The sequence below is a fragment of the Nansenia antarctica genome (assembly GCF_963989245.1).
Source record: "Nansenia antarctica genome assembly, chromosome: 1".
Lineage (NCBI taxonomy): Eukaryota > Metazoa > Chordata > Actinopteri > Argentiniformes > Microstomatidae > Nansenia > Nansenia antarctica.
The window spans coordinates 23,636,197-23,658,061 of NC_137674.1; the positions used below are offsets into that span (position 1 = coordinate 23,636,197).

Below are 21,865 nucleotides of genomic sequence, written 5' to 3' on the forward strand. Positions count from 1 at the left end.
GATAAATAAAAGGCAGCGTGATGGTCTATAGATATACAGTCATGGCAGACATCATTAAAATCTCCTGTGTGAGTTTGACCACAGAGTGGGGAACGAGGGATAATCAGCCAAGGAGGAGAAATAATAAAAGTCTGGATGGAGAGAACCGGGAGAGGTAAAGAGATCAGTTAAAGAGGGGAGACACATGCTGTGCCACATGTTTCAAAAAAGCCCAGGACCTGAACTTAATAATAATAATAATAATAATAATAATAATAATAATAATAATAATGCATTTTATTTGTATTACACTTTTCATTCAAAAAGAATCTCAGAGTGCTAACAACCGTAAAAACATAAGTTAAAACAAAAACAACCTAAAAACATAATAAGTTCAAAACATAGTAAAAAAACAACCAAAATAAATCACAAGAATTAACACAGGTTCAGCAGTCAAAGGCCTTTTTGAATAAAATGTTTTTTTAGGCCTGTCTTAAAAGAGTCCAGGCTCTGTACTGCCCTTAACTGGCTAGGAAGGCTGTTCCACAGGCTCTATACTGCCCTTAGCTGGCTAGGAAGGCTGTTCCACAGGCTCTGTACTGCCCTTAGCTGGCTAGGAAGGCTGTTCCACAGGCTCTGTACTGCCCTTAGCTGGCTAGGAAGGCTGTTCCACAGGCTCTGTACTGCCCTTAGCTGGCTAGGAAGGAATGAACCTAGGCCCTGATCGGGTCTCCGACCTTCAATCTGAATGCAAGGGTTAAGATCAGAAAACCAAAAGGTCTTTAAATAGTCCCCTGAGGAACCCCTCAGGTCAAATAGGTACTAGACACCAAAGAAGCTTGAACCTCTTGGCCTCTATAGGCCTACGCTACGTATACGCATTACTACAGTCACAAATAAAGCTTTTGAGAAGATGGATCATCTACTGTGTGCCAATGCTTGCTAAAGCAAACAAGTTTAGTGTCTAAATATGAAATGGCTCTCTCTTTCCCCTCTCTTTCTCTCTGGCGTGTGCTGTAAACAACTTGGAAGGATGACAGGGGGCTAGCACAGCACTATTCCCCTCTTCCCTGTCCTGAGATGACTGCCTCACTGAGGTCTACTGCTGCTCAGATCATTACAGACACACAACCAACGCTCTCCTCCGGCCCAAGCGACGCCTACTGCGTTCTCCAGAACTTTCTAAACGTATACATACAGAACTTTCAGAGCTGTTTTTTCTTGGCCTTTTCTGTCATGGTGTGTGATAATATCATTGATTTTGTGTGGTCAGGTTAACAATATATGATATCACATACATAATAATAAACCTGTGTAGGCAATAACTGAACTGTAAAAGTAGGGCCCAGCCATGACAAAACTGGCATTTCAGTCAAGGTTTTCACTCAGGGGTAGCCGACACAGGGACCAGGTGAGTCGCCCGCAGGGCATGTTCTAAAGATAGCGCTATTTACCATGAAGGTCCCTCTATGGACTGCACTTATCTAGCGCCTTTATCCAAAGCGCTTTACAACGGCCTCTCATTCACCCATTCACACACACATTCACACACCAATGGCGGCAAGCTGCCATGCTGCCATGCAAGCTGCCATGCGGCTCTACCTCCTGCGCCACAGTAAAACACGGGTAAAACACGTCGCTCGTGAGCTACCGGTAAAAAAAGATGCAGCCTACAAAAAAAACTAAAAAACGACAACAACAAATAAATTCACCCTGGAAACCTTTTCTGATGTCCCACCCCCTCCAACACAATTTAGTTTTAATATCAGCTGTCAATCAAATTGCAACCGTCTGTCAACACGTCGTCACATGATACGCTGTAGCATAGTAGACTACTACTAACGTAGCGTGAGGCGGCGTGATGTACAAGTACACCTCCTGGACATGACGCTGGTATGTTGCAGGGTCCCCCAATCCAACCCTTAATGCTGAGTTATCACCGAGGATGTAGTATTATTGAGTAAGTATTAGTATTATTGTGTAGTATTATTGAGTAAGTATTAGTATTATTGTGTAGTATTATTGAGTAAGTATTAGTATTATTGTGTAGTATTATTGACCAATGTCTGGTCTAAATTTCATGTTAATAGCTGCAATGGAAATATGTTGAATTAAAAAATTGTTGATGTGTTGAATACTTATTTCCCCCCGCTGTACATCCACAGCGCGCTAAGTGACTCCGTCTCCTCCTCCGGTACACACAGATACATCACATAGTCCCATCAGGGTTCCCGCGCTGGTCTTAAAAAGCCGTAAAGTCTAAAATCCAGCAATCCAAATTTCAAGGCCTAAAAAAGTATTGGATTTTTGTTATTCAGTCTAAAAATTACTTGCTAGGTCTTAAAAATGAGATCCTGCAAGGAAATCAGTCCGACCACATCTATTTACGTGGAAATTAATCAAGCTGGAACCCAAAAAATGCCAATTCGCTTCTTTTTTCGTCTGTATGGCAGTGAAATCCCTAATTTTATCACCTCAAGGATGACAAAAAGCTATCATGTGATAGCTATAGGGCAAAAATATAGGGCAAAACTTCTATTCAAAGAGGTCGAAAAAAGGTCGAAAAAGGTCTTAAATTTGACTTGTTGAAACTTGTAGGAACCCTGTCCATGCTCACGTCAATGCCACACTGAGGGAAGAGTTACTAAGTTAATGGCTAGTCTATACAGACCTTAGACCGAGCCAGATCATATCTCTATAAGCAGTCAGTTATTTGAATGATTGGATAATATGAATGCAGGCGTACTTCTGGATCTCTTCCTGAGTGAGCTGGTCCTCTCTCTGCTCTCCCGTCAGCATGGAGAGCTCTTCTTTCAGGGACTGGATCTCTCTCTTCAGACGCACAATCAGCTGGAGGGAAACACAAACACACAAACACACACACACACACACACACACACACACTGTGGTAAGCAGCAGAACACACACAGAGAGAATATCATTGACTTGCTTACACACACACACCCGCACACACACATGCACACACACATACACACATATACACATACACATACACACACACACATACACACATATACACACACAGACACAGACACACACACACACACACACACACACACACACACACACACACACACACACACACCATGAGATATCACACTGTCAAGTCAAACTGGATTTGTATAGTAAATATTGGGACCTAGAGGGCAAAAGATAGATACGTAAATAATAAATAAAGTAATGGCAAGAATCCACTGATATGGAATATTTAGAAAGCAAACCAGATGGAACCAATCTGCTTCATTTGCTTCCTGGCGCGTGTCAGAGAAACACCCAGCGGCACAGGGAGCAGTCCGGAAGTGAGAAAGCAGTCAGTTATGCAGCACTAGGATCACAAACAAATACACCACGCTATGAAAACATGGTGGGAAGACTCCTTCACAGTTTGTGATCTGTGGAAAGACTGTGCAGGACTGATCTACAACCCAGAGAGGTAAGCAGCCGGTAAGATGCTGAACTTTGGAGTAGTTTTAGAGTGTTTCCCTAGTGAAGATTACTGCTGCTACCATCGTAGCACATTAGCACATTAATTAACACGTTTTGTTTTTAAATTTGTTTAACATTTTGTTTTTACCTATTATATTTGTGGTGCGAAATTGTGTGTTTTTAAAATTGAAATAGCTGTTTTTATATAGTCTAAAATGTGTTGTTTTTTACTTATTGTACTTGTAAAGCACTTTGACGGAAAGTGCTATATAAATAAAGTTATTATTATTATTATCGTCCAGTTTGGGCACGCTAGCTCGCTATCACGTGGGTCGCTAGCCTGTTTGTGTGTGGCTTGATCATTTAGTTTTTATGTAAATGGAATGACTTATATAGCGGCTTATTCCAAAGCGCTTTACAACGGCCTCTCATTCACCCATTCACACACACATTCACACACCAATAGTGGCAAGCTACCAAGCAAGGTGCCGGCCCGCTCATTGGGAGCAATTTGGGGTTCAGTGTCTTGCCCAAGGACACTTCGACATGTGGCCAGCCGGGGCTCGAACCGCCGATCTGCCAACCTTGTGATCATTAGACGCCGACTCTACCTCCTGCGCCACAGCCGCCCCGTATGTGTGCAAGCTCGGTTGTCTATTTTCTATTATCTATTGATTGTAGTTTCTATTTACCAAAGTAATTATTGTTTGCCACACACAAGTGTGGTGGAAAATGAATGGTAAAACTATGAATAGTTGCATAGGCTTTTTAGCTACAGCATGTTATTGGTTTATGGTGGCTTAAAAGAAAATAAGAGTTGTTTAAAAGAACTGCATACTTTAATATTACTACATAACGGTTTAAGCCAAGCGTTATGACAGTAGTTGGCATTAGCTTTATTTGTGTTAAATGTGAGATGGTGTCTAAACTAAGTGAAGGAAGGTCTGACGTTAAATGGTTGTTTGTTGCAATACAAATGCGTATTTTTATTTTCTGTTGTTTTTTCTATTCAAAGGTTTTTGATCTAACATCCTAATGACTAATGGAACAAATGGAACAAATTGAACTATCAAACTGAACGGCTGAACTTTCCCAAATAAAAGGAGAGAGAGGAGAAGCTGTTTGGTCATTGGGTGGAAACCAGTTGAACATCTTTGGGTAGACGCATCAATCTCTTTCAAGTGGGGAAGCTGCTGCACATACTGAAAACATAACTTGACACACACTCAACCACCTAAAATGATATGACCATTATGAAGGAAAGAACACACACACACACACACACACACACACACACACACACACACACAACCCTAAACATGGACCTGGTGGACGGCGTGGTTTTAAGGACAGTCTACTCTAACCAGTTCCAGAAAACTGGATGCTCCAACGACTAAACACAGGAAGCTCTGTTACCGCATCAAAACATTAAGTAGCATAAACCAACTCCTGCTCCTGTCCTCACATCTGTGGTTTAAGCCTGTAGCCAATGTCCTCGTTTAACCACTGGCTGGGTTCTGTTACTGTAAATATAGAAAGGTCAAATCTCTCACCATACTGAGACATCTCTTACCAGATGATGGAGGATAACTTAGCAAAACTTTTTTTTTTTAAAAAGGAATAAAATAGGGATAATAAAACAGTAAAAAGAAGATACAAAAGGATGAAGCAGGATTTCACCTTTATGTTTTCTAAAACATTTGGAAATGTAGGGCGAACTCTAACCCTAAATTCAACTACGACACACCATCTTAGCATAGTTTTTTCTGTTAGGTCATGTTCTCACATGAAAGTCCGAATCAGGACCCGGAGCAAGTGGATGAGTTCGCAACATTGTTGCATAAATTATTTCTCTGATTTGCGTTCTCACAGCCCTTTATGTAAACAAAGTAACATACGCAATCGAAACAGACGTGGTAGTTGATTGGTCAGAAAAATTGCCCGTTCGTCCCGCTCTTATCCAGATCAACACGCATGCGCTGTTGTTTTCCTATGGACAGCCTCGATGTGTCGTTTCTAACCGGAGCGAAACCACCCTTTTCAAGCGGAGCATGCGTTGCTTGTTTGCTCCGTGAGCGACTTCGAATGCGCGTTCGTTCTCACAGCTCCTAAACTCCGATTCCAAGTGAAGCAAATGTTCTAGTGAGAACACACCCTTAGACAATCCACTATGTGCTGAGCAACTAGTGGGTACCACATCTGCCTAAACAGGGCCCAAAGTGGAATGTCTGAAAGCCTGGCAGCCTGAGTGGGTTTGGACATTATCATCAGAGGTATGTGAAGCACAGGGCAGGAGCCTTCTAAGGAACAGCATGTATGCCCTGCCCCCCCGGGGAGCAATGTAGCCTTTAATCTAAAAGATAAGCTGGGTCTCCTCCCTCCTCCCTCCTCCCTCCTCCTCCCTAAGCTGGGTCTCCTCCCTCCTCCTTCCTCCTTCCTCACCCAGAGGCCATAAAGGTCATTACCAAACAGCTCCATGTCACTCTGACAGCAGCACAGTGGCCCTACGAGCCAGAACGATCGCAAGGATTAGGGTTAGGGTTAGGGTTAGAATCCTTGCGATCGTTCTGGCGTGTAGGGCCTAACCCTAACCCTAACCCTAACCCTAACGAATTACTAAACCGAGGGAACGAATTACTAAACCGAGTGAACGGATTACTAAACCGAGGGAACAGATTTACTAAATCAAGGGAACGGATTCACACATCAAACATTTTTTTTCTACTATGTGATCCCAGGGGGGCTCCGTAGGAAACAGACGAGATGGATGACGGAGCAGAACTGGCAAAGCCAGGATGCAAACCCATGATCTTCAGACTGCACTTATATAGCGCCTTTTTTGCTGCTCCAAAGCTCTTTACAACGGCCTCTCATTCACCCATTCACACACACATTCACACACCAATGGTGGCAAGCTGCCATGCAAGGCGCCGGCCCGCTCACTGGGAGCAATTTTGGGGTTCAGTGTCTTGCCCAAGGACACTTCGACATGTGGCCAGCCGGGGCTCGAACCGCCGATCTGCCAACCTTGTGATCATTAGACGGCGGCTCTACCTCCTGCACCACAGCCGCCCCTCATGGTGTCAATGAAGGGCGAGACATCAATCTGCCCTTGGATCTTAGATCAGCTGGCTCGGTCAAGGTTTTTAAAAAACAGCTAAAGACTATCTTGTATAGACAGGCTTTTGGATAGCCCCAAGGGCCTGTCTTTCTGTGTCCTGTAGATGTTGTTGTACACCTATTGTCTGTTACTTGTTCTTATTTTCACTATTGTGTTTCATCCTTGTTATGTAAAGCACTTTGTGACCCTTGGTCTGGGAAAGGTGCTGTATAAACACATTTTACTTACTTACTTACCCCCAGTGGCGGACTCAGGCTGTTTGAAGGGCAGGGGCGAAAAGAAAAAAGGGCACCTACTGCACAACATGGGACCCCATCAGTGCACATGGTCAAGTTTAGACCATTGGAGGGGCGCCAATAGGGCACGTCCTCTAATTTTCGCCACTCAAAAGGGCACTTAAGACAGACGTTTTTCAACCATGGGGGCACCAGGAGGGGTGATCGCCCCCCCTGCCCCCCCTCTGAGTCCGCCAGTGCTTACCCCCTTCCTTGAGATCCCTTCCCCCGATTGGCCAAATGACTCTGTGATGTTTACGAGCCCTCTGAAATGTGTTAACGCTGTGGTGTCACCTGAATATAATTAATAGGATGAGGTCACATGTGTTCTCCTTGCAAACAGTTAATTTAAATATTATGGTTGAAAGCCAGGTATGAAGACAGATTATCTCTCTCTCAAAACTGTCACTTTTCGAACCCCTCATTGATGGATGACAGCAGAGACTGAACCCAGAACATGTATAATGAAGTGAAATGAAACGTTATATTATTGATGGCTGTTATCAAAGGCAAACTCAATGTACAAAGACAGGGCTGGCAGCAGTAGCAGTTCTGCAGTTAAAGCCGCTGCCGAAACGTTGTCAGCAGTTAGGCCACACACCAGGGTTCCCGCGCTGGTCTTAAAAAGCCTTAAAGTCTAAAATCCAGCAATCCAACCCATAAGGCCTAAAAGATCCCAAATTTCAGTTATTCAGCCTAAAAATTAGGTGCTAGGTCTTAAAAATTAGATCCTGCAAGGAAATCAGTCCGACCACATTTATTTACACGGAAATTAATCAAGCTGGAACCCAAAAAATTGCTAATTCGCTTCCTTTTTTGTCTGTGAAATCCCTAATTTCATCACCTGGAGGATGACAAAAAATCATATGGTGTCGCGAATATATCTAAAATTCTATGCAAAGAGGTCTAAAAAAAGGTCTAAAAAGGTCTTAAATGTAATTTGTTGAAACTTGTAGGAACCCTGAAACACTGCAGTGTGAACCAGGGGTAAGAAATCATTACCAAGCTGAGTATGACAAGTTTTTCAAATGCAACAAGAAGGATAGCACACAGCCAACTTTGCAACTATGCTGGAGCAGAGATAGAAAATGTCAAGACACAACCCTGAGGCAATGAAAGTACTTGTAACGGTACTCGGTATCAGCAAGTACACACACTGAGTTGTCAGATTTTTTTTTTATCAGTGCATCCCTTGTTTCAGCCCTAGTTCCATAATTAAAAAATGTTCACCAAAGGCTGATACGCAGTGGTGGACTCAGGCTGTTTGAAGGGCAGGGGGGGCAAAAAGAAAAAAAGGGCACCTACTGCACAACATGGGACCCTATCAGTGCACATGGTCAAGTTTAGACCATTGGAAGGGCAGCCAATAGGGCACATCCTCTAATTTTGCCACTCAAAAGGGCACTTTAGTGCGACGTTTTTCAACTGTGGGGGCACATGGTCAAGTTTAGACCATTGGAGGGGCACCATTAGGGCACATCCTCTCATTTTCACCACTCAAAAGGGCATTTTTGCCACTCAAAAGGGCACTTAAGACAGACGTTTTTCAACCGTGGGGGCACCAGGAGGGGCGGTCGCCCCCCCTGCCCCCCCCCCCCCCCTGAGTCCGCCAGTGCCGATACGCCCACTCTTTTCACCCATTACACCCATCTGAAGCCGATCCCAACATATTCTTACCCTTCACACCAGTCGGCTGATGTCATCCCAGCTGTGTCCTCAAAGCCTGACCGCTGGTCACTGGTCACAAAGAGGTTTGCTTCTATTCTGAACTGTGAACCCTCCTTGGTACCAACAGGCCACAACTGTGTCCCAAACGGTCCCATAGGCCCAGAATAAAACCTGGGCGTGGCACTGTGACATATGATGTCAGCAGCTACCATCAGGGTTCCTACAAGTTTCAACAAGTCAAATTTAAGCCCTTTTTTAGACCTCTTTGAATAGAATTTTCGACCTATTCGCGACACCATATCATATGATAGCTTTTTGTCATCCTCGAGGTGATGAAATTAGGGATTTCACTGCCATACAGACAAAAAAGTCTGAAGGATAATTAACATAAAATAAATAAGTTGCATAATTACTCAAAAGTACATTTTCATTTCCGCGTAAATAGATTATGGTCGGACTGATTTCCTTGCAGGATAAGCTAATCTCATTTTTAATACCTAGCACCTAATTTTTTAGACCTAATAACTGAAATGTAAGACCTTTTTAGGCCTTATGAATCACATTGCTGGATTTTAGACTTCAAGGCTTTTTACGACCAGCGCGGGAATCCTGCCATACATATGTGACAGCAGCTGGTGAAAGTGGGAATCGTTCAGACTTTTATTCAGAAACATTTTAATAAATGTCAACATTGTTGAAAATCAATGACATACTCGCTAGTCAAACTAACACAGCTTGTTTTGTGAGCCTGCTAACAATGTAAAGCAGTGTTATAGTTAACTAGGTAGTAGTGGGGATTACTCACAGAATCCATTGCATTCCATTAATTTGGCTTGACTAGCGAGTGTGTCATTGATTTTCAACAACGTTGAAATGTATTAAAATGTTTCGGAATACAATTCTGAACATTTTGATTGGTTGCCGACTTGTTCCCGCTTTCACCAGCTGCTGGTCACATATTGCAAGTTCTGAGCAGCGCAACATACAGTGTCCATAAGTACTGGAAAGAGGAAGCATTTTGGATTGTTTTAGGTCTATACTCCAACAGTTTGGATTTGAAGTCAAATAATTGCTGAGGTTAAAGTAGAGTTTCTCAGCTTTAATTCATTGAAAAGGAAGCAATTTACCATGAGAGGAAGGGGGTTGTGGACTCATTTACCAATGGTACAGGGTTGTGGACTCATTTACCAATGGTACAGGGTTGTGGCACGAGGCGAAGCCGAGTAGGAAAACCCTGTACAGTGGTAAATGAGTCCACAACCCCCGCCCTCGAATGGTCAATTGCTTTTCTACATCCACAGCCACCACATAATATAAAAAATAAATACACAGTTGTAACATTAAATTCATGTATTTACAATCATTAATCGTTTCAGAATACATATATCCTTCCGCCACATAATATAGTCCCATAAACAAGATCCACCATTGCATTGTAGGTCAGCACAGGTGTTCTTAATCAGATTGATTGGGAGGTGCATTGATACTGGAAATGCGGTCTGAACTGTGGGTTGTTGGGATATTTACCACTGTTGCTAGCCAATCAGAATCCAGTATCCAAACATGCTGTTGTAGAATCAACAGTTTGTAACATCATTGAAAAAGAAAGAAAGCACTGGTGAGCTCAGCAATTGAAAAGCTGGTAACCTGGTAGGCCAGGGAAGACTTCTACAGTGGCTGACCAAAGAATGCTCACCATAATTAAGAAAAATTCCCAGACTTGTATGAGAATGTGTTTACCACCTGCAGAATACATCACCAGTTACAACAACACTAGTTAAGGATGGTCAGCTTACAGTTTGTTAAAAAGTACCTAGAAAGCCTGCAGAGGTATGGAAAAAGGTCTGGACAGATAAGACGAATAATATCACATACATATACAGCAAGACAATGACCCCAAACATACTGCCCTAGCAACTAGGGAGTTTGTCAGGGGCCAAAAAGTGGAACTTCTGCATTTAGAAACGACACCAGCATAGGGTAAGGTGTCCTGCACTGTACTGTAGCAGCCCTGTTATTGTAATGGCAGGGTATATACAGGAATCTTGAGGTTAATTTCAATACCTTTCTAAGACTTTTTAAAGACCTTGTCAATATTTTTATATGCATTATGCATGATCCTTACAAGTTGTACCTTGTTGTAAAGGTGACTAATCAGGCTTTCCAATGATATAAAATACAATACCAATTGGTATTATTAAAGGGGAGGAATAATCCCAAAAAAAACGTTTCCGAACTTTTTTGAGGGGTTTATATAAAGTGCAGTGCAGAGCTTTTCAATGGGTCCAGTGCATATTCAGTCCTGAGCAGACTTGGGGGCGGGGGGGAGGGGGAAGCCAGAGTCATTTAGCAGCCTGGCGGATACCCTGTAATGAGCACTAGTGCAGCTAGCTTTTTTCCCCCAAGGCCTTTACCATGCAAGCTTCCCTGATGAGACGGAAGACCACAGGAATTTTCACACCAACTTCCCAAACATGTCCCTCAGGCTGGTGGTAATAGGCTTCTGTTTGACCCACAGGTATCTGTTACTCAGGGATGTCTGGTCAGAGATGGGGGTGAAGGGAGAGCATGAGGGTGCCAGGGTTCCTACAAGTTTCAACAAGTCAAATTTAAGACCGTTGGATAGAATTTTAGACCTATTAACGACACCATATGATAGCTTTTTGTTATCCTTGAGGTGATGAAATTAGGGATTTCACTGCCATACAGACAAAAAAGGAAGCGAATTGGCATTTTTTTGGTTCCAGCTTGATTAATTTCCACATAAATAGATGTGGTTGGACTGATTTCCTTGCAGGATCTCATTTTTAACCAAAGCACCTCATTTTTACACCAAATAACTGAAATTGTAGACCTTTTCAGGCCTTGTAGGTTGGATTGCTGGATTTTAGACTTTAAGGCTTTTTACGACCAGCGTGGGAACCCTGGGGTGCTGAGAGGGTCCTCTCTGCTGGGTGCACTTCTGCTTTATACATACACTACTCATACACACAATACTTTACACTGCCAATACCCATCACACAAAGGTACGTCAAAAGAATGTCAGGAACGGTCTTGACTGCCCTGCTTCCTCCGCCTTCTAAAGCTCATTCAACACCACCACCAAATGTGTGTCCTCCTCTTACCTAAAAACAACTATTTCATTTTAATTCCGGTGTAGTTTTTGTAGTTCACTGCCGTCCCACATAGGCCTACTTGAGAGAAGCATTTGGATCGAATTCCGATTCCCGAGACAAGGCTGTATTGACAAGGGAGAAGGAGGGAGAGAGGGAGATAGGGGGAGAGAGAGAGAGTTAAAGAGGGAGAGGGAGGGAATGAGAGAGAGGGAGAGAGAGAGAGAGAGAGAGAGAAAGGGAGGGAGTGGGAGGGAGGGAATGAGAGAGAGAGATAGAGGGGGAGAAAGGGAGGGAGGGAGCGGGAGGGAGTGAATGAGAGAGAGGGAGGGAGGGAGAGAGAGAGAGGGAGAGAGGGAGGGAGAGAATGAGAGAGAGAGGGAGGGAGAGAGAGAGAGGGAGAGAGGGAGGGAGGGAGAGAATGAGAGAGAGAGGGAGGGAGAGAGGGGGGATGTTCAGCAGAATGCTCCAAATGATTAGTGTGGCAGAAATGGACAGAAAGATTGTGCATAAAACAGATTGTGACGTTAGAATTATAAGGTTCTATATATATATATATAATATATATATATATATATATATATATATATATATATATATATATATATATATCGTTTTTTACATAATCTGATCCATTAGGTGTTTATTAATGCCTGTGTGGTGTTATTTTTAAAATGTTGAAATTTTTTAGTTAGTAATTCATAAAATACAAAGGTTCCATCTCACAAAACATAATGGAATGTAAAAACTTTGACTATTTGAATATCTCTGAACTACCCTAAACGGAGATAAAACCTTATCATTCTAAGCTCACGAGATCTCAAGTCATCCATCAGTCTAAGGAAGGTTAGGGTTGGCTACAAGTCTGTCACAGACTGGGTCCGCCAGAATGGAAGCTTGAAATGTCGCTCCAAACCAACATGAATGACATTATTCTAATAATCTGCAGTTACACCACAGGCTGCACTCTACTGAAACAGAGATAGAGAGAAAGTGAGAGACAGGGTTCCCACGGGTCCTTGAAATCCTTGAAAGTTTGTGAATTTGAGAAAAATAAATCAAGGTCTTAAAAGTTTTTGAAAATAGGCATGGGTCATTGAAAGTGCTTGAATTCCCCTCTCTCTCTCTCTCTCTAAAGAAAAAAATATATATTGAAAAATAATTTTACTTAGCTCGTCAACTAGTGAATAAGTCTCTGTATTGCTTAACTTTACACATATTTCACTATATATTGTTTTGCAGTGCTGTGGTAGAGAAGGCAAGAGACCATCTAGTGTTCACACATTCAAGCCTCTCTTTTTAATTGTTGTCTGTGAGCGGATGGATCCTATTATATTAATTCTCATCTAGATCTGTCTCAAACTATGCCGTGTTGGGACCTTGAATTTGAGGGAATTTAGTCTTGAAAGTCCTTGAAAGGTGCTTGAATCTGATGTTTCAGAAGGTGTGGGAACCCTGGAGAGACAGAGAGAGGCCACTTGTCCAGGAGATGGGTACAGCAATGACTCTCTCTCTCCTCTCCAGCCCTGTGCTGTAATGTGCCTGGACCCAAACTGAACCAGCCAGACACTGGCTCAATTAACCACCAGCTGCAGACTCTCTTAAAAATACCTCTGCATGGTTTGAAACTGGCCAGCCAAGCCCCATAGTAATAAACTGCCATACCCTCACAAGAGTAAGGAAGCCAGGGATACTGTGATCAGTGTTTTTCCTGTAGGTTCTATTCTTTAGGCTGTTGCAAAAGGGCTTTGAACAGAGCAATAAACAGATTTCTTGACACAAATATATAACAATTGAATCAAAATGTAGGTGGGATAGAAAACACAGAGAATGAACATGAGAAAGAGAGAGATGGACAGATGGTGGAGTCAGGTGAGCACAAACCAGGGTTCCCACACCTTCTGAAACATCACATTCAAGCACCTTTCAAGGACTTTCAAGACTCAATTCCCTCAAATTCAAGGACAAGGAATTTATATAATAGGAACTATCCGCTCACAGACAACAATTAAAAAGAGAGGCTTGAATGTGTGAACACTAGACTAGGTCTCTTGCCTTCTCTACCACAGCACAGCTAAAGTTAAGCAATACAGAGACTTATTTACTAGTTGACGAGCTAAGTAAAACATTTTTGAATATATATATATATTTATTTATTTTTTGAGAGAGAGAGAGGGGGGAATTCAAGCACTTTCAATGACCTATGTCTATTTTCAAAAACGTTTAAGACCTTGATTTATTTTTCTAAAATTCACAAACTTTCAAGGATTTCAAGGACCCGTGGGAACCCTGACAAACACATCCTTCTCCTTTAGGGTATATCTATACAACCACAACTTTTGACTCGGGGCTCAGGACAAATGGATGAACACACTACTGGGTGATTGAGAGTGCAGCCTTCCACAGTTCAACCCTGTTAACCTGCTGGTCCCATTGAGAGATACAGTGTGATTATATCGCTCTTCCTCTGTAACTGTTAAATGGCCCTTGGGTGCAAAAAGCAATCAATGAAGGAGCTCATTGTCTCTCTACTACATGCAGCTGTTGGCCATTCAACCTGCCCCACCAGCAAACTGATTAATGTTAATCAAGTAGCAAGCAGTGTGTGTGTGAGTGTGTGTGTGTGTGTGTGTGTGTGTGTGTGTGTGTGTGTGTGTGTGTGTGTGTGTGTGATGCATCCTAAGGAGAGGCAGTGAGGTATTGGGATGAGAAATGTACCGTGATTGTACCGGGGTATTTAAACAGAACAGGGCTACAATGCAGACAGCCCCCAGGAGCAAAGCAATGCCTTATGGGATTGAGCGTAATGCCAAATCCCATCAACCATCTTCTTCCACTAGAACAGAAGACATGTTGTGATCTGGTTGAGGCCACATTCAGAAATGGTGATTTCATTGAGACTAGTTAGGAAAGCCTGGGGACAATCTTTTGCAGAAAAGAAGCTACACTTTGTTGCTTGTGTTTTCTTGTTGCTTCTGGTGTGGTATACTAAAAAACAATGCCACGTAATGTTGTTGTGTGAGAGTGGTGAGGTCATGTGACTAAGGTCATGTTCTCACATGAAAGTCAGAATCGAGACCCGGAGCAAGTGGATGAGTTCGCAACATTGTTGCATAAATTATTTCTCTGATTTGCGTTCTCACAGCCCTTCGTGTAAACGAAGTAACATACGCAATCGAAGCAACAGACGTGGTAGTTGATTGGTCTGAACATTTGAAAATTGCCCGTTCGTCCCTCTCTTATCCAGATCAACACGCGTGCGCTGTTGTTTTCCTATGGACAGCCTCGATGCGTCGTTTCTAACCGAAGCTAAACCACCCTTTTCAAGCGGAGCATGCGTCGGCTGTTTGCTCCGGGAGCGACTTCGAATGCGCGTTCTCTCAGCTCCAAACGACGCAAAGCGAACTTTATCCTAAACTCTGTTTCAAGTGAAGCAAATGTTCTAGTGAGAACACACCCTAAGGTCATGTGACTAAGGTCATGTGACAGACTCACTGACCAGGGCGGGGTCCAGCTCCTCATTCAGCAGAGCATCGTTCTTGATGAGAGCCACACGCTGGGCAAAGCGACACGTGGAGATGGACTCCTGATGCAGAGAGAGAGCCAGGGAGAGAGAGACAGAAAGAGAGAGAGAGAGAGAGACAGGGAGAGAGACAGGGAGAAAAGATGGAGAGAATGGGATAAGGGATGGGGGGATGAGCAAGGGAAAGGAGAGATTATTGTGGATGTCCTTTCACTGAGCTATATTACAGAGTTACAGCTGCTATTTATTTATTTTTGAATTATTTTTAAATGACTGGACTTTTTAAATAGCCACTACATTTTATAAACACTGCTATGTCTGTCTGTTTTTATTGTATGTATTCATGTATGTGACCTATGTGTGTTTTTAATGTGGAACTGTATTCTTGAGCTGCACTTCTGCCAGTCGAAGAATTTCTGTCACTGTGTGACAGACAATAAAGCTATCTTGAATCTTGAATCTTGAATCTTGGAAAGCACCTAAAACAAAACTAGTAAGTACCAAACAAGTGATGGAGAGGTACGTACCTGTATGTCCCTCTTGTCTATGGAGACGGTGGCGATCATGGTGGTCATACAGTTGCCTCCCAGGCTGTCTCTCAGCACAGACGTCATCATGGAGTTCCTGTACGGGATGTGTGAGCGGTTCTTCTCTGAGAGAGAGATGATCACCTGCCAGGGAGGGTGGGAGAGGGGAAAGGAAGGGGTGGAAGATGGACATAAATAATAATATTATAATAATTATAATAATAATAATAATAATAATAATAATAATATAATAATAATATAATAATAATAATGATATAATTATAATAATAACAACAATAATAATATAATAATAATAATAATATAATACTACTAATAATAATATATAAATAATAATTATATAATAATAATAATAATAATAATAATACTAATATATAATATATTATAATAATAATAATATAATAATAATAATCATTTTATTTGTATTGCACTTTTCATTCAAAAATAATCTCAGAGTGCTACAGAGAAAGAAAAAAACCGGGGAAAAAACCGACAACTGTAAAAACATAAGTTAAAACAACCTAAAAACATAATAAGTTAAAAACATAGTAAAAAAAACTAACCAAATAAATCACAAGAATGAACACAGGTTCAGCAGTCAAAGGCCTTTTTGAATAAAAAGGTTTTTAGGCCTCTCTTAACACTAGAACAGCCGTGAGGTGTTAAACAGCACCAGTGAGTACAAAACAAATTCTACCTTTGCACTCGATCACATTTCAGGACCCTCCTTTCATGACTTTTCCTAGATATGTGCGTTCTACCACCCAGCATATTTACATTTTCAAAATCGAGTTAGTATAAAGCGTTTTAGCAGTATTTCTGTGTGTGTCTGTGTACTTGTGGCTGCCATCTATTTCTCCAAGCCTGCAATTCTCTTTTATATCAGCAGAGGTAGCAAGGGGGCACACACTGTGCTCAAATTCAGGCTTCAGTGCTGAATGAGACACAGTGCATAAGACTGATATTTGTGTTTATATATAGGCTACAATAACAATCAAAATAAGATATGTATATGTGCAGACAGTTATGAAAATGATAAACTGTACAGTATGTCTCCCAATCAATGTTCGTTCAGACAATACAACCAAAGGCGTAAAAATACTGATGTTCTCATAATGTAATTATATATATAGCTAAATTAGACTGTAGACTGCTATGGAGGTATATTGAAACCAATATATAGATTATATATATAGATTATATATACAACCTGATTGGATTAAATAAGATTCTGTTGTGATTGTGTTGACATTGTTGTGATTGCAAAATAAATCTTGGTTATGTAATGTGTAAAGAACATGATGACACGAATGCCTATTATGATGATATGCAAAAGGGACAATCTGTCTATGAATCTTGGTTCAATCAAGGTTGTACATAGATATACGCAGATTCATATTTGGATAGTTGATTTTGGCACCATTGTATAGTAGCCAATTGCAGAGAGTATACATTATTTTGTTTGTTTACTGCACATTATAAATGAAATGATGTGTATTAATTATTTTTGTTGGTTTGAATCCTCACTGTGTTCATGTGTCTGCTGATGTTAGGGCCGGCGTGAAGTTCACGACAAATAAACAGACTGTGTGAAGCTCATAACTATGATAACACAATATTGCAATATTTATTACTATTCTTTTTTAATAATGATAATCAACTTTCATTCATTAGTAAAGCTCCCGCAGTCTCAATCAATCTCCTCTCCATATATAGCATTTAATCTGTTCCATAGTTCGTTCTCAGCTGACTCAAGCTTCATCAGATTGCTCTAATAATTTCCCCACTTCTCTGCTTATAGGAACTTTATGCATTTTAGAGAAACATGCAGAGCATGTATTTGACAAAGAAACGTGTAGGCTAAGAACTAGTTTCTAAAGTGAGTTACAATCACTTGATGGTTGATACACGGGGGAGGGTAATCTTATTGATCGTTTCCCATTAGCAAACAATAGCTGCCAATTCATGAGCGAGCCAAGCGGGTTTCAAAGCTGCCAAGCGGGTTTCAAAGCTGCCAAGCAGGTTTCAACGCTTACAAGCTTACAGCAGTCGATTGTCTGCTGATGTTACGGGCACGGCCGGCGTGAAGTTCACGACAAATAAACAGACGTTATCACTGTGAAGCTCATAACTATGATAACACAATATTGCAATATTTATTACTATTATTTTTGTATAATAATAATCAACCATCATTCGTTAGTAATGAAAACTCCCGCAGTTCCGATCAATCTCCTCTCCACTTTACACATTACATAACCAAGATCTCTTTTGACATCACAACAATGTCAACACAATCACAACAGAATCTTATTTTATCCAACCAGGTTTTATATTTTGATTATGACATCATGTCTTTCAACATTGTCACACTTTTCATTACACACATTAGCGGATTTATCATTCTGTACTCTTTCTCTCCTTTCTTTCATGTATTTTCTTTTCTTTTTCTCAATTAGTAGTCTCCTAATCTCGCTACAGTTTGAGCGAGACTGTAACTGTCATTGTTTGAATGAATGAATGAATGAATGGTCTTTATTTGTCATTGATATAGTACAGGTACCAAACAACGAAATTTGGGAGGGGGGGCTCCCCTGGTGCTAGGAAACTAGGTGCTAGGAACTGGTGCTATAACTGTGTTCATGTTATAATGTTTAGTGAACGAACAATTGTTGGGTGTTTGCCACAAATCGGAATTATCTTGCCGTGAAATGTACATCAAATAACATGATGTCGGCGATCTACTAGAACTGCGGGACGACTGCAATGTAGGCTACCATATATATCTGCCATATCATACCGTTTTATATTGAAAAATATGATGGTAAATAAATACATGTGGGACCGATGTATGATATGGCAGAGGTGTGGTGTGTATCAGTCTGTCTCGTTCCAGCGAGTCAACTCGTGTTGACTCAATAAGACATGCGCTTGATGGGGGGAGGGTTGATGGCTGGCTCTCGATCGTTTCCGATCAATGAACAAAGACATCGGGTTCCCCCGCAGTCACAGTGCTACATGAAAATATCTAGCCACACACCACATAGCATACCTCCGCCCTATATGTATTTATCATCATATTTCTCAATATAAAACGGAGGTACGATATATGGCAGATATATGTATGGTATATTATGGCAGTTTCTGGCGCCTGTCCCGTTCTGTTGTTCAAAGAATATAATATAAAACGCATCACTGCACTGCTGTCTGTCCTGTGTTGTTTTGTTTGCATTGCATTTTAGCACAGTGCGCCGATTAGATAGAAGATGTTCTACAGAGGGTGATGTAACCCCTCCCTCCCCTCCCTTCCCCCACCCCTCCCCTGCTGTTGTGTCTCGATACCTGGTCAACACAGCTTGGGATTCCAAGGAAATTACTTGGAACTATGTGTGAAAGGGACAACATTGCAATATATATTACAGTTATTTTTTAATAATGATAATCAACTTTAATTCGTTAGTAATGAAAACTCCCGCAGTCTCGTTACATACATGCATACGTTATTATATATATAAATAAAGCCTTGAACTGGCCAAGCATAAAGGCTGAAGATGGAAAGTCACTACAGGCCTATGCACTGTATTTGAGAGGATGCAACAATGCCATGCAAGACTTGCACTATCTGGAAGAGCTTGATAGCCCATCAAACCTCAGGCTTATTGTTTCTAAGTTGCCCTACAAGTATAGGGATAAATGGAGGTCTATTGCCTGCAATATACTTGAGATTAGTCATGGCAGGGCTAAATTCAAAGACCTTGTTGGCTTCATTGGAAAAACAAGCCACAATTGTTTTAGATCCTTTGAATTTAGATTACCATCCCCCATGCTTCAACCATTATATCAAGTGAATGGAACTGACTTTAGAAAAGAGTTATTCTGGTTTATTTGCGAGGACCACAGGAAAGGCCAAGGATTTCCACTTACACATGTGTGAGGAAAAGTAACAGCGTTTTGTTACAGAACTGTTCGCAAATGTTCCATTCCAAGTCCTGACAACAAAAATATATGTATAATATTGTATATAATGTTTTTTCTGTATATCACTGTAGACCACAGTCTCACTCACATATACACAACACAACACTGTTGTGTATAATACAGTTTTCTCAGTCGCTTTGGTGCATTTCTCACATCACTATTAACATTTGCACAACAGTTGTCAGTGTCATCAAAATGAAAAGTCCTGACACCATTGTTTATGAACAAGATAGTCAAATGGCTTTGTCATGTTTTCATTATGACAGTTCACTCTGTAAGTGTTTTCCAATGCAAAAAAATTAGATCTTGAAAGTGAAACCGCAGGGTGCGTTCGTAAATTCGCTATGAGAGCGCCGGAGCGCACACCGGGTTCAACGTCATAAAGGGACCAGGTAATTTGATTGGACAAGAGGCATTCCATGGGTGCTAACCAGATTTCCAGGGCGAATTTACGAACGCATGCTAGCGAATTCGACGACGAAAATCGTCAGAGGAGATATACGGGTTATTTTGATAAGCTGGACACATTTTGGGAATATATATTGGTACTTTCTCACCTGAAAACATATTAAAACTTCATAAAATGACATGGTAACACTTGTAAAGGCAAAATCACAGCATTTTTTTTTTGAAAAAAAATGGAGGATTCAAAACGCCTTCTGCTTGCCGGTGCGAAATGCATTCTGGGAAAAGGCGTCGGAGCCTGGCAGACGGCCTTGTGTGACATCGCCCTCCAGCGATCTTTGTGCGTCAGTACACTCTTCTCTATGTTAAACTATCATAGTGCTGAATCACACCTCATCGCGATTGAATAAGGTCGCGATCCGCCGCGGTCCTAGTGTTAAAAGAGTCCAGGCTCTGTACTGCCCTTAGCTGGCTAGGAAGGCTGTTCCACAGGCTCTGTACTGCCCTTAACTGGCTAGGAAGGCTGTTCCACAGGCTCTGTACTGCCCGTAACTGGCTAAGAAGGCTGTTCCACAGGCTCTGTACTGCCCTTAGCTGGCTAGGAAGGCTGTTCCCTTAGCTGGCTAGGAAGGCTGTTCCCTTAGCTGGCTAGGAAGGCTGTTCCACAGGCTCTGTACTGCCCTTAGCTGGCTAGGAAGGCTGTTCCTTAGCTGGCTAGGAAGGCTGTTCCCTTAGCTGGCTAGGAAGGCTGTTCCCTTAGCTGGCTAGGAAGGCTGTTCCCTTAGCTGGCTAGGAAGGCTGTTCCCTTAGCTGGCTAGGAAGGCTGTTCCCTTAGCTAGCTAGGAAGGCTGTTCCCTTAGCTAGCTAGGAAGGCTGTTCCCTTAGCTGGCTAGGAAGGCTGTTCCCTTAGCTGGCTAGGAAGGCTGTTCTCTTAGCTGGCTAGGAAGGCTGTTCCCTTAGCTGACTAGGAAGGCTGTTCCCTTAGCTGGCTAGGAAGGCTGTTCCCTTAGCTGGCTAGGAAGGCTGTTCCCTTAGCTGGCTAGGAAGGCTGTTCCCGTAGCTGGTTAGGAAGGCTGTTCCCTTAGCTGGCTAGGAAGGCTGTTCCCTTAGCTGGCTAGGAAGGCTGTTCCCTTAGCTTGCTAGGAAGGCTGTTCCCTTAGCTGGCTAGGAAGGCTGTTCCCTTAGCTGGCTAGGAAGGCTGTTCCCTTAATTGGCTAGGAAGGCTGTTCCCTTAACTGGCTAGGAAGGCTGTTCTACAGGCACGGCGCAGCCGAACAGAAGGCTCGGCCCCCCATGGTGCGGAGCCTGGTGATACCCCAGTGATTTAACTTTTGTTGGCTCTCTCACACACTGGAAGTACCCAGACACACTACCTATTACTACACAATAGGCACTTTGATGTCTGCAGGAATGACTCATGATATCCGTCGGTTTGTATGCATGTACATTTGAACTGCTTTGCCCTGCTGGCCTTCTGAGATGATCTGAACTGAGCTGAATGGAATAAAAAAATCATCAAATTAAAAAAATGAACCCGAACTCAAACCCAACTGAAGTTGATTGAATGGAACTGAATGAATGAATGGGAACTCTTCTGACCTGTTCCAGGAAGTGGAGGGAGAGGTTGATGTACTTGGCTTCGGTGAGGAGCTGACCTCCCACCCCTGTCTTGCCCACCCTCTCTGACCCGGCCAGGTCCACCAGGTGGAGTTTGGACCGCCGCACGGTGGCGGAGCCGGGCTCCCGGCCACACACGTGCACGGTGAAGATACAGTGGGAGCGCGTGGATGCCTGGTTCATAGGGGTCTGGG

At 42.2% G+C, this 21,865-nt stretch overlaps 1 protein-coding gene across 1 annotated transcript in view; it reads right to left on the reverse strand.

Moving 5' to 3' along the window:
• The window catches only part of kif6 (kinesin family member 6), a gene marked incomplete at both ends in the record, with an annotated part of 100,948 nt that overhangs the window by 61,451 nt on the left and 17,632 nt on the right, over positions 1–21,865 (reverse strand). Inside the window, 4 exons of the mRNA XM_080541292.1 lie at positions 2,726–2,829; positions 15,103–15,189; positions 15,654–15,797; positions 21,654–21,860. Coding sequence (XP_080397418.1) covers positions 2,726–2,829; positions 15,103–15,189; positions 15,654–15,797; positions 21,654–21,860 — 542 coding nt within the window. The remainder of the gene's footprint in view (positions 1–2,725; positions 2,830–15,102; positions 15,190–15,653; positions 15,798–21,653; positions 21,861–21,865) is intronic.